Source organism: Geotrypetes seraphini, chromosome 12 (assembly GCF_902459505.1).
Source record: "Geotrypetes seraphini chromosome 12, aGeoSer1.1, whole genome shotgun sequence".
NCBI lineage: Eukaryota > Metazoa > Chordata > Amphibia > Gymnophiona > Dermophiidae > Geotrypetes > Geotrypetes seraphini.
The window spans coordinates 58,903,178-58,918,525 of NC_047095.1; the positions used below are offsets into that span (position 1 = coordinate 58,903,178).

A 15,348-nucleotide genomic window follows, 5' to 3' on the forward strand; every position below is an offset into this window, starting at 1 on the left:
CCACAGTGGCGACGCCGGTCCTCCCGGCCTCACGCCGACCCCGCAAACGCTCCGCCCCGATCTCGGTGAGTGCCTCGTCATTGGCCTCCTCATCGCTGGGGCGTGGAGCAGCACCTATGGAACCGAAAAAGAAAAAAGCGGTACCGGTGCCACCCCTGGATGACCGCATCGCGGCCATACTCCAAGACAAATTGCAGGAACAGCTGCAGCAACAACTCCAGCACCTGCTACCGACCCTATTGGCACCACTTCTTTTGGTACCAGACCGGCCCGAGCCTTGCACCATCCCACCGGTGTCCACCCCCTCGGTGCCACTCAACACTTCCATGCCAATCCTCTCGGCTGAACCACTCCGTTCTCGTCCTGTGGTACAGACCCGCTCTGAAGCCGATCCTCCTCGGGACCAGGAAGGGCACCGGTCTCCCCGGGACCGAGAACGACACCGCTCTTCCCGGGACCGGGATCAGCACCGGTCTTCCTCTCCCGGTACCGTCTCAATGCGCTCTGGCAAGTCTCTTTCTAAGACCCGCCACACCGAGCCTGCCACCCCGACATCTCGGCGTGCGCACACTGACATCAGGGACCCGGACTTATGGGAAGAATCCCCTCCCGGTACCGAGGAGGACTCATCGTCCACAGATGAGGAACCCTCAGTGACCGATGCCGCTTCCAAGCCTGAGCAATCCTCTTTCACCAAATTCCTCAGGGAAATGTCGGCGGCTCTTTCTATTCCTTTAGAGTCCGACTCCAAAAAGTCCCAGGCCTTTCTGGATGCCTTAGACTTTGAACAACCTCCCAAAGAGTTCCTCAAGTTACCCGTCCATGACATACTGCGGGAAACTTTTTATAAGAATTGGGAAAATCCACTCACTGTCCCCGGAGCTCCTCGTAAACTTGACAGCCTATACAGGGTCATCCCAATTCCGGGTTTTGACAAACCTCAATTGCCCCATGAGTCTCTCCTCGTTGAGTCTACTTTAAAGAAAACTCAGGGCTTCAGTGTTTATGCCTCCACCCCTCCTGGCAGAGAAGGCAAAACGATGGATAAGTTTGGCAAACGCCTTTATCAAAATGCAATGCTAGCCAACAGGGCGAATAATTACACATTTCACTTCTCATTTTATATGAAACATCTTGTGCAACAACTATCCGCCCTACAAAAATACATCCCTGACCGCAAAGTTCCACTCTATCAACAACAAATTTCCAGCCTCCTTCAACTGCGGAAATTCATGGTGCGCTCTATTTATGATTCATTTGAGCTGACCTCCCGAGCGTCTGCCATAGCTGTTGCCATGCGGCGTCTGGCCTGGTTGAGGGTATCTGATCTTGACATCAACCACCAAGACTGCCTAGCTAACGCACCCTGTCTTGGGGAAGAACTTTTTGGGGAGTCCCTGGATTCGACCACCCAGAAGCTCTCAGCACATGAGACCAGATGGGACACTCTGGTAAAACCTAAAAAGAAGGCTCCACCTGCTCGTCCTTATAGACCACAATCCTCTTACCAGCGCAGGTTCTCGGCCAGGCCTCTCAACCCGCCCCAACAGCAGCCTCGCAGACCTCGTCAACAACAACACACTCAGGCTCGCTCTCAATCTCACCAACCTGCCAAGCCTCTTCCTCCGTCAAAACCATCTCAGCCCTTTTGACTCTTTTCTCCAGGGCATAGCCAGTCTTCCACCATCATTGCCGCTTCCTCAGCCAATCGGAGGACGTCTCCAACACTTCCTCAACCGTTGGGAGGTCATCACATCAGACCTGTGGGTCCTCAACATCATCTGCCACGGCTACTCTCTCAACTTCCAGACTCTTCCACCAGACAACCCTCCAATAGAGTCTGCGTCTCACTCCTCCCAGTCCCTTCTCCTCCTAAGGGAGGTCCAATCCCTCCTTCTTCTCAATGCCATCGAAGAAGTTCCCACAGACCAAAGGGGTCAGGGATTCTACTCCCGCTACTTCCTGGTTCCCAAGAAGACAGGAGACCTTCGTCCCATCCTCGATCTCCGGGACCTCAACAAGTGTCTGGTCAAGGAAAAGTTCAGAATGCTCTCCCTGGCCACGCTTTATCCTCTTCTCTCTCAACACGACTGGCTATGTTCCCTGGACCTCAAAGAGGCCTACACTCACATTCCAATCCATCTGAATTCCCGTCGCTACCTCCGATTTCAGATTCAGCACCGCCACTATCAGTACAAAGTGCTACCCTTTGGCCTAGCATCATCGCCCAGGGTGTTCACCAAGTGCCTTATTGTAGTGGCGGCCTTTCTCAGGTCTCACAACCTCCAGGTGTTCCCATACTTGGACGATTGGTTGGTAAAAGCACCTACGTCTCCACTTGTGCTTCAAGCCACTCAGTACACCATCTCCTTCCTCCATCTCCTGGGGTTCGAGATCAACTACCCCAAGTCGCATCTACTTCCCACACAGCGACTTCAGTTCATTAGAGCCGTTCTCGACACCACTCTCATGAGGGCGTTTCTCCCCTCCGACTGCCAACGGACCCTTCTCCACCTCTGCCGTCAAGTGCTCCTTCATCATTCCATTCCAGCTCGGCAGATGATGGTCCTCCTGGGCCACATGGCCTCGACGGTCCATGTGCTTCCTCTGGCGCGACTCCACCTCAGAACACCTCAATGGACTCATGCCAACCAATGGTCACAGACCACGGATCCTCTTTCTCATTCCATCTCTGTGACATCGTCTCTTCAGCAATCTCTTCAATGGTGGTTGAACTCATCCAATCTTTCCAGGGGTCTACTCTTTCATCTTCCCCCTCACTCCATGATCATAACCACAGATGCCTCCCCCTATGCATGGGGAGCTCACCTGGCAGAACTCCGCACTCAGGGACTCTGGACCCCTCAGGAGCGTCAACATCACATCAATTTCCTGGAACTCAGGGCCATGTTCTATGCTCTCAAGGCCTTCCAGCACCTTCTCTACCCTCAGGTTCTTCTCCTGTGCACAGACAACCAAGTCGCCATGTACTACATAAACAAGCAAGGCGGCACCGGATCTCCCCTCCTCTGTCAGGAGGCCATCCGCATCTGGACCTGGGCCACGGCCCGCAATCTCTTCCTCAAGGCTGTCTATATCCAGGGCGAACAGAACTCCCTGGCAGACAATCTCAGCCGCATCCTTCAACCTCACGAGTGGACTCTGGATCCTCCCACACTCCGCTCCATCTTTGCTTGCTGGGGCACTCCTCAGGTGGACCTCTTTGCAGCTCCTCACAACCATCAGCTGCCCCAGTTCTGTTCCAGACTCTTCTTTCCTCATCGTCTGGCCCCGGATGCATTCCTGCTCGACTGGACGGATCGGTTCCTCTATGCCTTTCCTCCACTGCCTCTGATGTTGCGGACGTTATTCAAACTCCGCAGAGACAGAGCCACCATGATTCTCATCGCCCTCGGTGGCCTTGTCAACACTGGTTCTCCCTCCTACTCCAGCTCAGCTCCAGGGAGCCCATTCCTCTTCCTGTGTTTCCTACTCTACTTACACAGCAGCATCAGTCTCTACTACATCCCAATCTGTCCTCGCTCCACCTGACAGCTTGGTTTCTCTCGGGCTGGCCTCCCCAGAGAATATATCTCAGCCTGTCCGTCGTATTCTGGATGCCTCCAGGAAACCGGCCACCCTCCAATGTTACCAGCAGAAGTGGACCCGGTTCTCCTCTTGGTGTCTGCTTCATCATCACGATCCCACCTCTTTGGCGGTGGAACCCGTACTGGACTATTTGCTCTCTCTCTCTGACGCTGGCCTCAAGTCGACCTCAATCAGAGTCCACCTCAGTGCCATCACTGCGTTCAATGTCAAACCACCTCTGAAGCCTCCTCCAGTTGTCTGGGACCTGAATGTGGTTTTATCAGCGCTCATGAAACCTCCGTTTGAGCCTCTTGCCACAACTTCGCTCAAATTTCTTACATGGAAGGTGCTTTTCCTCATTGCCATCACCTCTGCCAGGAGCTGCATGCACTGGTGGCTGACCCACCTTTCACTGTTTTTCACCATGACAAGGTGGTTCTGCGTACCCATCCTAAATTCCTTCCCAAGGTGGTCTCGGAATTTCACCTCAACCAGTCCATTGTGTTGCCTGTCTTTTTCCCTAAGCCCCATTCTCATCCTGGGGAACAAGCGTTGCACACGCTGGACTGTAAGCATGCCCTTGCTTACTACCTTGACCATACCAGGGCTCACCGCTCATCTCCTCAGCTCCTTTTGTCCTTCGACCCTAACCGTCTAGGTCGTCCTGTCTCCAAACGGACGCTTTCCAACTGGCTTGCTGCCTGCATTGCGTTCTGTTATGCTCGGGCCGGTCTCTCACTGGAAGGTGCTGTCACGGCCCACAGGGTCAGAGCTATGGCTGCTTCTGTGGCTTTCCTCCGTTCCACGCCCATCGAGGAAATCTGCAAGGCTGCCACTTGGTCCTCAGTTCACACATTCACTACTCACTACTGTCTGGATACCTTCTCCAGACGGGATGGGCACTTCGGCCAATCTGTATTACACAATTTATTTTCCTAATGGCCAACCATCCCTCCTCCCTCTCTGTTAGCTTGGTGGTCACCCATGCGTTAAGAATATGCTGCCTGCTTGCCTGGGATAAAGCACAGTTACTTACCGTAACAGGTGTTATCCAGGGACAGCAGGCAGATATTCTTACGACCCACCCACCTCCCCGGGTTGGCTTCTTAGCTGGCTTATCTTAACTGGGGACCATGCACTCCTCCGTCGGGCGGGAAGGCACTCGCGCAAGCGCGGTGCGGCCAACTAGAACTTTCTAGTGAAAAATGTCCGTACCGGGGCTCCGTCGGTGACGTCACCCATGCGTTAAGAATATCTGCCTGCTGTCCCTGGATAACACCTGTTACGGTAAGTAACTGTGCTTTACTGCTGAATTAGTCTTTTCAACACAAGACATGTATTCTGCTTTTTTTTTGGACTGCCGTCTGGCTTCGGCCATTTTCTGGGAGGATCATAGGAATACACTTAGAGCTCTAAGGCACTTTTGGACATATTTCTGCTGCAAAAATTGAATATTTGTGTGGAGAATTTATTGCGTCTTTCTAAAAGAGTTTTGATCATTATTTTAGATTTTGTACTGCAACATATTTAAATCATATCCTTTCATTGTAGCAATACCAAGATGCCATCAGAGCACAAAAAGCTGGGCGAAATGTGAATTTTGATGAGCTGCCAATACCTCCTGGTAAGTTCTTGCATAGTGTCTCCCGCAGAACTCTTTGCCAAATTCTGCATTTGCTAAAAAGTGGATTGATGTCTAAAAATCCACTAGCCACCAAGTCTGATTTAAATAGTTATGTGACCAGCAGCAGCACTGACTGCATATATTACCGTATTTTTCGCTTCATAAGACGCACTCCCCCCCCCCCAAAAAAAAAAGTGGGTGGAAATGCCTGTGTGTCTTATGAAGCGAATATAACATTTTTTTACCCATGCGGCAAAGGAGAGGCTTTCGGGTTAGCGGTAGGCTGCATGTCTGAATCGCTACAGTGAGTAACCCAAAGAAGAAACAATATTTTAGGGATGGATGTCACACAGAGGAAGGGGATTTGGCATAAAAAAGGAAAACTGCAATTTATTCCATCAGGCATAATTCAGGCGCAAAATTGGTCTGGCGCAAGAACAATGACGTGGGAGTATATGTCACTCCAAAGGGCAGGAGTGCACCAGATTTGTAACCTTCAGTGGATTAGAATTACTGTCGTACTTGTCAACTCCTGGGACATTGTTTTTGGGTTTGTTTGGGGATTTTTTTTAGGTCCTCTTCTCTCCTGCTATGGCAGAATTACTGCCCAGTTGCTCTCCAAGGTTCAAGAAACCGGCGGAGATCATTCATCTGAAACGGTGGCGGCGCTGCTGCAGTGAAGGGATTCTTCAGAGCTCCGAGACTACGCTTAGCTTGTCCAGATGGCTCGAGTTTCAGGTCAAAAGTCCTGGTTAGAACTGCGAAAGATCAAAAGTGCATCTGTAGTGAAGTGCAGCTGCGTACCTGCCGCAAAACCACAGAAAGAGACAAGGAAACGACTGCAGGGGCCCTCAGGATGTCCTGGTCAAGGCTTTGCTCTGGAATTCATTAATAATGATGTATGATGCATATTGAATTAACAGCAGCTGCATGGAACCCTCAGGTGCCGATGCCGGGGGTCTCTTCCCTCTATGGGCACAATTCCCCCTCAGCAGAGCCATGTGTAAGAGATGGCGGTTCAGTCGCAGGAGGACTGGGATGATGTGGACTTTACTTTTCCAATCTGAGTCCTCGGTAGCAGGTGATTCTGCATCACATCTAGGGGTGGGGGTGGGGGTGCTGGATCTTGACCAGGTAAAGGCTTTGGATCTCAGAGAGGACCTGACTACATGCAAGCTGTTTAAATCCTCTGCATTTTTATAGATAATTACAAAGTCTCTTCAAGGATTCCCAGAGTTTGTCCTTTTTCGCTGGGGATGCCGGGCAGTGGCTGCATATTATAAGTGTAACAGAACTGATTGACCCTTGGCAGGGTGGTAATGGCTCGATCCCAAATGTTGCACGCATGATTAATCTGGCGATTCTTCATTTCCATTTCGGCATACTTCAGCCAGATAGTAACATTTCGGTAGTCAACGTCTAAAGCCCACTCGTATATGCAGCGAGCCCTCTGTACTTCTTTCAGACTTTCTTCCCATTGTGCATACTTTATCCAGTTGCTGTTTACTGTCCTGTTTTTCCGTATGTTATCCTCAAATGTCTTTCTCTTCCGCAGCTTATAATAGTCACTGAGCTCTTTTTCATCAGTGATCTTCTGTTTGGGTGGTGGAGGGAAGGGAGGGACAGGGTGAAGAGCCTGGTAGGGAAGGGGAGACAGGGTGCAGAGCCTGGTAGGGAAGGGGGGACAGGGTGCAGAGCCTGGTAGGGAAGGGGGGACAGGGTGCAGAGCCTGGTAGGGAAGGGGGGACAGGGTGCAGAGCCTGGTAGGGAAGGGGGGACAGGGTGCAGAGCCTGGTAGGGAAGGGGGGACAGGGTGCAGAGCCTGGTAGGGAAGGGGGGACAGGGTGCAGAGCCTGGTAGGGAAGGGGGGACAGGGTGCAGAGCCTGGTAGGGAAGGGGAGACAGGGTGCAGAGCCTGGTAGGGAAGGGGGGACAGGGTGCAGAGCCTGGTAGGGAAGGGGGGACAGGGTGCAGAGCCTGGCAAGAAGTGTGGGGGGCTGGGTGTAAAGCTTGGGTTCAGAATGTATTTTTTCTTGTTTTCCTTCTCTAAATCTAGGGTGTGTCTTATGGTCAGGTGCATCTTATGGAGCGAAAAATACGGTATATTCTTTTTTTTTTTTTTTTTTTTATTGGCAGTTCTACAGATGAATATGGCTGTTTTATAAATGGAAAGGCCACATTTTTTATTCATCTACAAAAGGCATGGTTTGGGCTAGGGCACTGAGAAAATTTATATGTTCTGTGACAAAATTCAGCTGTTAATTATATATAATTAACAGCTGAATTGCCAGCAAGTAATTGAATGTCTGACTTAAGCATCTGTCTTAAATTATGCATGGATTTTCAAAACTGGTAGTGGTAATTTTATAAGATGACGTTTTAGGCAGCGTAAGGGCCACAGATTTGATATTCCAAAGCAGAAGCGATGTCATTAGGCTAAATAGCAACTTAAGCCCTTGGCTCCTTACTAACCCAGGATACTCTGTAACCATCAACAACTCAAACAGCACTTCTTTACTTCAGAAGTGGAGTGAAGGAATAACCTAAAGATTAATGTAGCGAATTGAGATCCTGGGGAACTGGATTCAACTCCTACTGCAGTATCTTGTGTCACTTAACCCTCATTTGCTCCAGGAGCAGGAACTAGGCCCACCTCTTACTGACTAGGATTGACAGGCAATATATAGGAACACATTTAGAATATCTCTTCTGCTAAGCTGGTAGAAAATTTCTATATTGATGGTATATCCATACACCCGCTGCCTTTCACTCTTTCATCTAAACATATGAATCAATTTTGGAAGGGATATAGGAATATGGGCACTTCTGTATATAGTGATTTATGGGCAGATTAAATAAAAAAATTTTCAAAGTATGTTGAATGTTAGGCTTCCTTTAAATACAAAATTGTTCCGCCTACAGTGATCTCCACCATAGTTGAATAGGGAGCAAACTAAATTGGGAGTACTGGTCGACAAGTCAATGAAGCTGTCTGCGCAATGCGTGGCGGTGGCGAAAAAGGTGAACAGAATGCTAGGAATGATTAAGAAAGGGATCATGAACAGACCAGAGAGGGTTATCATGCCGCTGTACCGGGCCATGGTACACCCTCACCTGGAATACTGCATCTAGCACTGGTCGCCATACATGAAGAAGGACACGGTACTACTCAAAAGGGTCCAGAGAAGAGCGACTAAAATGGGGCTGGAGGAGTTGCCGTACAACAAGAGATTAGAGAAACTGGGCCTCTTCTCCCTTGAAAAGAGGAGACTGAGATGGGACATGATAGAAACATAATAGATGATAGATACTGAAGGGAATAGACTTAGTAGATAAAGACAGACTGTTCACCCTCTCCAAGGTAGAGAGAACGAGAGGGCACTCTCTAAAGTTAAAAGGGATAGATTCCGTACATATGTAAGGAAGTTCTTCTTTACCCAGAGTGTTGGAAAACCGGAACGCTATTCCGGAGGTTGTTATAGGGGAAAACACCCTCCAGGGATTCAAGACAAAGTTAGACAAGTTCCTACTGAACCGGAACGTACACAGGTAGGGCTGGTCGCAGTTAGGGCACTGGTCTTTGACCTAAGGGCCGCCGCGGGAGCGGACTGCTGGGCATGATGGACCACTAGTCTGACACAGCAGCGGCAATTCTTATGTTCTTACATGTGTGTCATTTACATGATGATTGTGAATTTGTAGTTGTTTTCTTGAATTGTTACATTTGATATTTTGAATGAACTTAAAATATTTAGGGCTCATTTTACAAAGCCATGGTAGAGGTTTCTTCTACTGCAGGCTGGCAAGGTAAATGCTTCAACGCTCATAGGAATTCTTTGCGCATTGGAGCATTTACCTCACCAGCCTGCGGTAGAAACCTCTACCGCAGCTTTGTAAAAGCCAGCATTAAAGTAAAAAAAAAATAAAAAAAATCACCTAGAGAAATCTGACAAAATATGGACACCTTTCTTGAATTTGTATACCCATTGGGGTAGTAATATAGGCCAGACAATTTAATTTAACTACAGCCTTATTTTGCGAGATCTTTTTCTCTGAGATGAATAGCTGTGGAGAAGGGAAGGGAAGCATTGTTGGTTGTTCTCTGTCACTAAGCATTATTTTCTAGTTTTGTATTTTCCATTTTGAAGCTTTTTAATAAAAATAATTATAACAAAAAATAAGAAATTAATTACTGAATGTGCATTGAAATACAGGCAATGTAGCATTCTTCCATGATCCCTCATCTTTTGCCACCTATTTACACAAAGATAAGACAGAAGCTACTTGGACCTGGAGATATTCTGTATATAATGACTCTGTATATTCATACTTATCTTTTGTGGATATCATCTACATCTCTGAGAAACCAACTTTATTCATATTCCCAGAAATTGCCATCAACCAATTTTGAGTCCTCACCCCTTCCTAATGCAGCTACATTTCTACCTGTAATCATCAGAATAACTCCCAAACATTCTGATGTCCCTTGACCCTCATTGATAGCCACGCAAAAAAAAAAAAAAAAAATACATTGCCCTTACAAATCTATTAACCTTTCTCCTAAAATTCATACATATACAGTTTTACTTGGGACCTGGGTTGGCCATTATTGGAAATAGGATACTGAGCTTGATAGATCTTCAGTCTGTCGCAATATGGCAATTATGTTCTTAGTGGTAGCAAATTAACCAGACAGTCCTTTTTCCTTTATGTGGTAGTTTTCCCAAAAATAGTCTAATGCCACCACAACAATAAAACCTGTCCCTTTTACCCCTCTTAAAAGATCAGTCCTCTCTTTATCCCAAGTGGTTCCCTTGCTACGATATCTCACTATAAGCATATATCTCCAGTGCTGAAGCAATTACATTGGTTGTCCATGGAGTACCGTCTTGGGTACAAAATTTTGACCATAATACATCATATACTCTACGGGGAGGCACCAGAATATTTGGTTGAGGCACTGAGAAGATATATGCCAAAACGCAAACTATGCTCACAAACGGCAATGAGACTGTCCCTTGAACAAACTTATGATGCACACTTTAAAAATACCTGGATGGCAGCGATCTTGGTGGCTGGGCCAAGGCTATGGAATACAATGAAGGGTTTATTGAGGTTGTGTTCTGAATTTAGATCCTTTAAAAAACTGTTAAAAAACCCATCTATTTGTTAGAGCTTTCCATAAATAAGATGTTGGTAGCTCTTTCACAAGGATCAAATTTGAACTGGGGCACTGATATTTTATGTGATTTTCAATTGTGTATAGATGTTCGAGTCTATACATTTTTAAGTATGTCTTTTTACATTATGTATGTGAACCTGTAATCTAGAAATTTTAAAAATAAATAAATGTTGTGCCTTTTTTTTTTTTTAATTTTTAATTCCTTTTTTCATACTACAGCAAGTGTATCATAAAAAATTATACGATCTCATAAAATATACACTTGATTTTCTTACATGTATCATTGTAAATACAATATGTCATTCTAAATTAATATACAATGATATCTGAAAATGTATGTATTATATAGTATGTATCCTCTTAATATTGTTGCGCTGTCGCACAAATACTTCTTGTACTGTCATAAGATAATAGTGGAGACTAACGGGGATCTCAAGTGCTCACAGCCAGAGATTTGGTACGTTTTTCAAAGTCACTGACTAATATCGTGAGCTATCATCAGTCCCGTATATTTTCTCCATATCTATGATAAGTACATTTTTTAACTTTTATTTTTTTCTTTTTAATAAATCATTTAAATTATTCTTATAAATTATTTATAAAATCTATATAGACATATGTCTTCATGCGCTGCTATTCCATATAGTGCAGGATTACTTAGCTTGTTTTTTCTGTTTTCTTGTTTCTCCTAGTAATTTATTCCACTTCGATATTTTAAATCACTTCTTTTAATTTCACTTCACTTCACTTCTACGGAAGATCTCCGTTTCGCCCCCAAGCTTTAACGCGGGGCTTCATCAGGAAAGCGATAATCATTCACTACAGAGAAAGCAAACTCTATTAACTTACTTCTAAAAAGGTAGCTAAAATGCTAACTATCACATTATACACTATTTGCGCTGACATTAGGAAATATGGCGCTAGCTAATGGGAACACCGTTTATTTCTCTCTTAATAATATTATCATTTACCTTATACTTATAGTTTTAATTTTAATTCTAATGTTATGTTTTAATTCTTTTGAAAACATTAAGCTACTAAACAACCTACCATATCTAGGCAGCTATCCACGCTCTCATATAGCAAAAATCACCTAGGTCGTTTTCGAACCTAACTATCACATTTTCACATACCTCGCATTTATCCATAGCACACTCCTTACAAAACCAGGAGCCTCAGAGGCACTCACTTCTACTCCGGGTTCCCAACATGTAAAGAACGGAGAATATGTTAACTCGACAAACATACTCATTTAAAGCCTGACCTTGGCGTCTGACGACACATCCGGTGGACATGAAGAGTATAACGCCCCATTCAAGCCCCATCCATTTAAGAATACGTCATCTATTTACTACATATTTACATCAACAGCTGACCCTATATTATACACACCGTTTCAAGCATTACCACCACTTTCATACATTCATTATATCTATTTCCTTTACTCTTATTTTTGTTTTTGTTTGCACTCATCGTTTAAAAGAAGGTCTGCCAATTAATGGCTATATTTAACCCTTGAGGTTGCAGACTACCCAAACGATCAATCCACCGTTGTTCTGTTTGTAACAACTTTTTCCCCCTATCCCCTCCCCTTACTGAAACCTCAATCTTATCAATAATCATACACTTAAGTTGATAAAAATCATGATTATTTTGCATACAATGGGCTACAAGCGGGGCTTCTTTTCTATGATGATTAAGACAAGATTTATGCTCCGCCATCCGAATATTAAACTGTCTCGTCGTTTTCCCAACATAAATTTTGTGGCAAGGGCACATGATAATATACACTACATGATCTGATTTACACGTAGTTTTGTGTTGTAATTTATATTGCCTATGATTTCTAGGATGTTCGAAGACACTACCTTGGATCGTCAATGGACAGATCTGGCACCTACCACATTTTAAATGAGACCCATCCCGGTCTATACTACCCTGCTCCAAGCTAGGTTTATAGCGAAGATGTTCCCTAAAGTTCCTACCTCTACTGTAGGTCAACCTTAATTGAGAATGTTCAAAACAAGGACTGCGTTGCACTATCCTCCAGTGGTTACGAATAACTGTGGCTATGTGTTCAGATTCAGCATTGTGTCTAAGTATAAACGTATGTACTTCTTTATCTATATCAAACCCCCTGCCACTATCTTGACTATAAGGATTTCTAAGGTTAGATGACTCAGAAGAACGTAAAAGCCATTCTGGATGGTTATGTTTCGCCCTACGGTAAGACTTCTTTATCACTTTTCCAGGATACCCTCTATTTTTTAAATTCTTTGCTAACTTATTCGCTGAGGATTTGAAATCTTCTATATGGGTGCATACTCGCCTAAACCTTAAAAATTGCGCTAAAGGTAGGCTATCTTTTAGGACTGTGGGGTGACAGCTGTCATACTGTAGCAGGGTAGTGACATCTGTGGGTTTCGTATACAATTTAGACTCAAGATGATTTTCTACTATCGTTACCCACGTGTCAAGAAAATTAATACCCAAACTTGACTGGGTATAAGTAAACTGAATGTTGCTATCTCTGCTGTTAAGCCATTCTACAAACTCTAAAAGATGATTTTGAGAACCCTGCCAGATCATAAAGACATCATCTATGTATCTCTTCCAACCTGTTACATATGCACTCCAATTATGGAGAGTCAAAAAGATCTCTTCATAATTTTTCATGTACAGGTTGGCTACTGAGGGAGCACATGTGGCCCCCATAGCCACCCCTTTGGTCTGTAGATACAATTTCTGTCCATCAGTGAAAAAATTATTTTTTAAAGTTAGCTCTAAAAGATCTAAAATGAATTCAGTGGGACTTTGATGTGGACGAGGTCGAGTGTCCAAAGCTTCTCGTGCTACTATCAAACACTTATCCTGGGGAAGAGAGGTGTATAGTGACACCACATCTAGTGTTACCAAAATCGTAGGGTTGTCCCTTAAGTCTATCGACTGCAACCATAGTAAAAATTGACTCGTGTCCTTTATGTAGGAACTGCCCTGTGTAACTAGAGGTTTCAAAAATTGATCTACATATTTAGAGAGAGGCTCAAGGATGGAATCTATCGATGAAATAATCGGTCTCCCCGGTGGTTTATGTAAACTTTTGTGGATTTTAGGTGCCAAATACATCCACGGTACAGTACTATGCTCCTTATTTAGGAACTGGAATTCACGCTTGGTAACGAACCCATCGTCAAAACCCTCCTGGGTTAACCTCAATATGCATGTTTTTAGTTGTGCGGTGGGATCAATATCAAGTAATCTATATGTAGCATTATCTGACAACTGTCGAGCAAGTTCATACTGATAGTCTACCATCTTCCAAATGACTGTCGCTCCACTATAGTCTCCACTATTATCTTATGACAGTACATGAAGTATTTGTGCGACAGCGCAACAATATTAAGAGGATAGTGTGTTTCACAAAATTAAATTAAGTGGTGATTAATTATATAGTATGTATAACAATTGTTACTAAAATTTAAAGCCCTCCCTCCCCTCCCCTCCCCTCCCACTACAAATTACAATTATAATAAAGATATTGACAAATACATATATATTATGAGATAAAAAACATAAAATTATACCCACCCACCTCCCCTCCTAACAGATATTTTATTATGGGAAAATGGTATCATTCATTACAGAATTCTGCTAATGTCCCCAAATCTTCTGAAATTTACCAAAAATAACCTCTCTGTGTTGCTAATGCACGCTCCATTTTATATATATGGCATACGGAATTCCACCAGAAGTTATAGTTTAGCCTATCATAATTTTTCCAATTGTATGTTGTTTGTTGTACTGCTACCCCAGTCAATATAAATAAAAGTTTGTTATTGTTTGAAGAAATTTGACTCTTTGCTCTCATTGCTGTGCTGAATAAAATAGTATCATAAGTCAAGGCTACTGGATTATCCAACATCCTATTTATTTGCGGCCAAATTGACTTCCAAAATAATAATATGAATGGACAATAGAATAAAATGTAATGTAATGTAATTTATTTCTTATATACCGCTACATCCGTTAGGTTCTAAGCGGTTTACAGAAAATATACATTAAGATTAGAAATAAGAAAGGTACTTGAAAAATTCCCTTACTGTCCCGAAGGCTCACAATCTAACTAAAGTACCTGGAGGGTAATAGAGAAGTGAAAAGTAGAGTTAGAGGAAAAATAAAAATAAAATAAACATTTTAACAAGACAGCATTGATCTAAATACTTTGGAAGGTAGAAGAGAGGAGAGAAAGGAATAGAAGCATGATGAAGTGATGAAGTGGAGCAAGTAAGTGTAGGAGGAGTGATTGACGTTTCCAGTTTGCAAGTTGACCAATTTGCAAGTGTACCCAGACTGGAAGCCTTCAAAAATGCTATTTTCATGCTAGCCTGGTGGATCTTACACAGGGTATCAGGGTTTCTTTCCTGAGTCAGGTTTAGATGACAATGCCAATGCCAACATCTATTAAACTTAGAGCTATCTAGTTTTTGTAAACGAACAGGGGTCCAAAAAGCTCTATGCAACAGAAAAAACCATGTTTGTCTCATAGATGCTGAAACTGAAATGTTGTGCCTTTTATCACCTAAACTCTTCCTTCCTCAGGATTCCCTCCAATACCTGGCATGGAACATTCAGGAGGTGAGAGCACCATTGCTGGCATTCTGGAATCTGCCAGCAAACTTGCAAATACAGAACTGAAAGAAGAGGACGATGGGGAAGATGAGGTATAGTGCACTTTTTCTATAAAGGGCTATATTTGGTTGATTATGCATATGTAATACATCTTAACAAGAGTACTGAAAATGAAAAATCTGCATACAAATTATTTTCCCATACATTATTTGCGCTTCTCAACCCTCTCCTGGGGACACACCTAGCCAGTCTGGTTTTCTGGATTACCACAATGAGTATGTAAGAGATACATTTGCATCCAGACCTTTAATGGAAGAAGTAACTA

At 44.2% G+C, this 15,348-nt stretch overlaps 1 protein-coding gene across 2 annotated transcripts in view; it reads left to right on the forward strand.

Annotated features, from left to right (window-relative positions):
- Positions 1 to 15,348, forward strand: part of CC2D1B (coiled-coil and C2 domain containing 1B) — a 154,860-nt gene that overhangs the window by 86,688 nt on the left and 52,824 nt on the right. For both annotated transcript variants that reach the window (XM_033916368.1, XM_033916367.1), the window contains 2 exons: positions 5,140 to 5,212; positions 14,994 to 15,115. In XM_033916368.1, the coding sequence (XP_033772259.1) occupies positions 5,140 to 5,212; positions 14,994 to 15,115 (195 nt within the window). The remainder of the gene's footprint in view (positions 1 to 5,139; positions 5,213 to 14,993; positions 15,116 to 15,348) is intronic.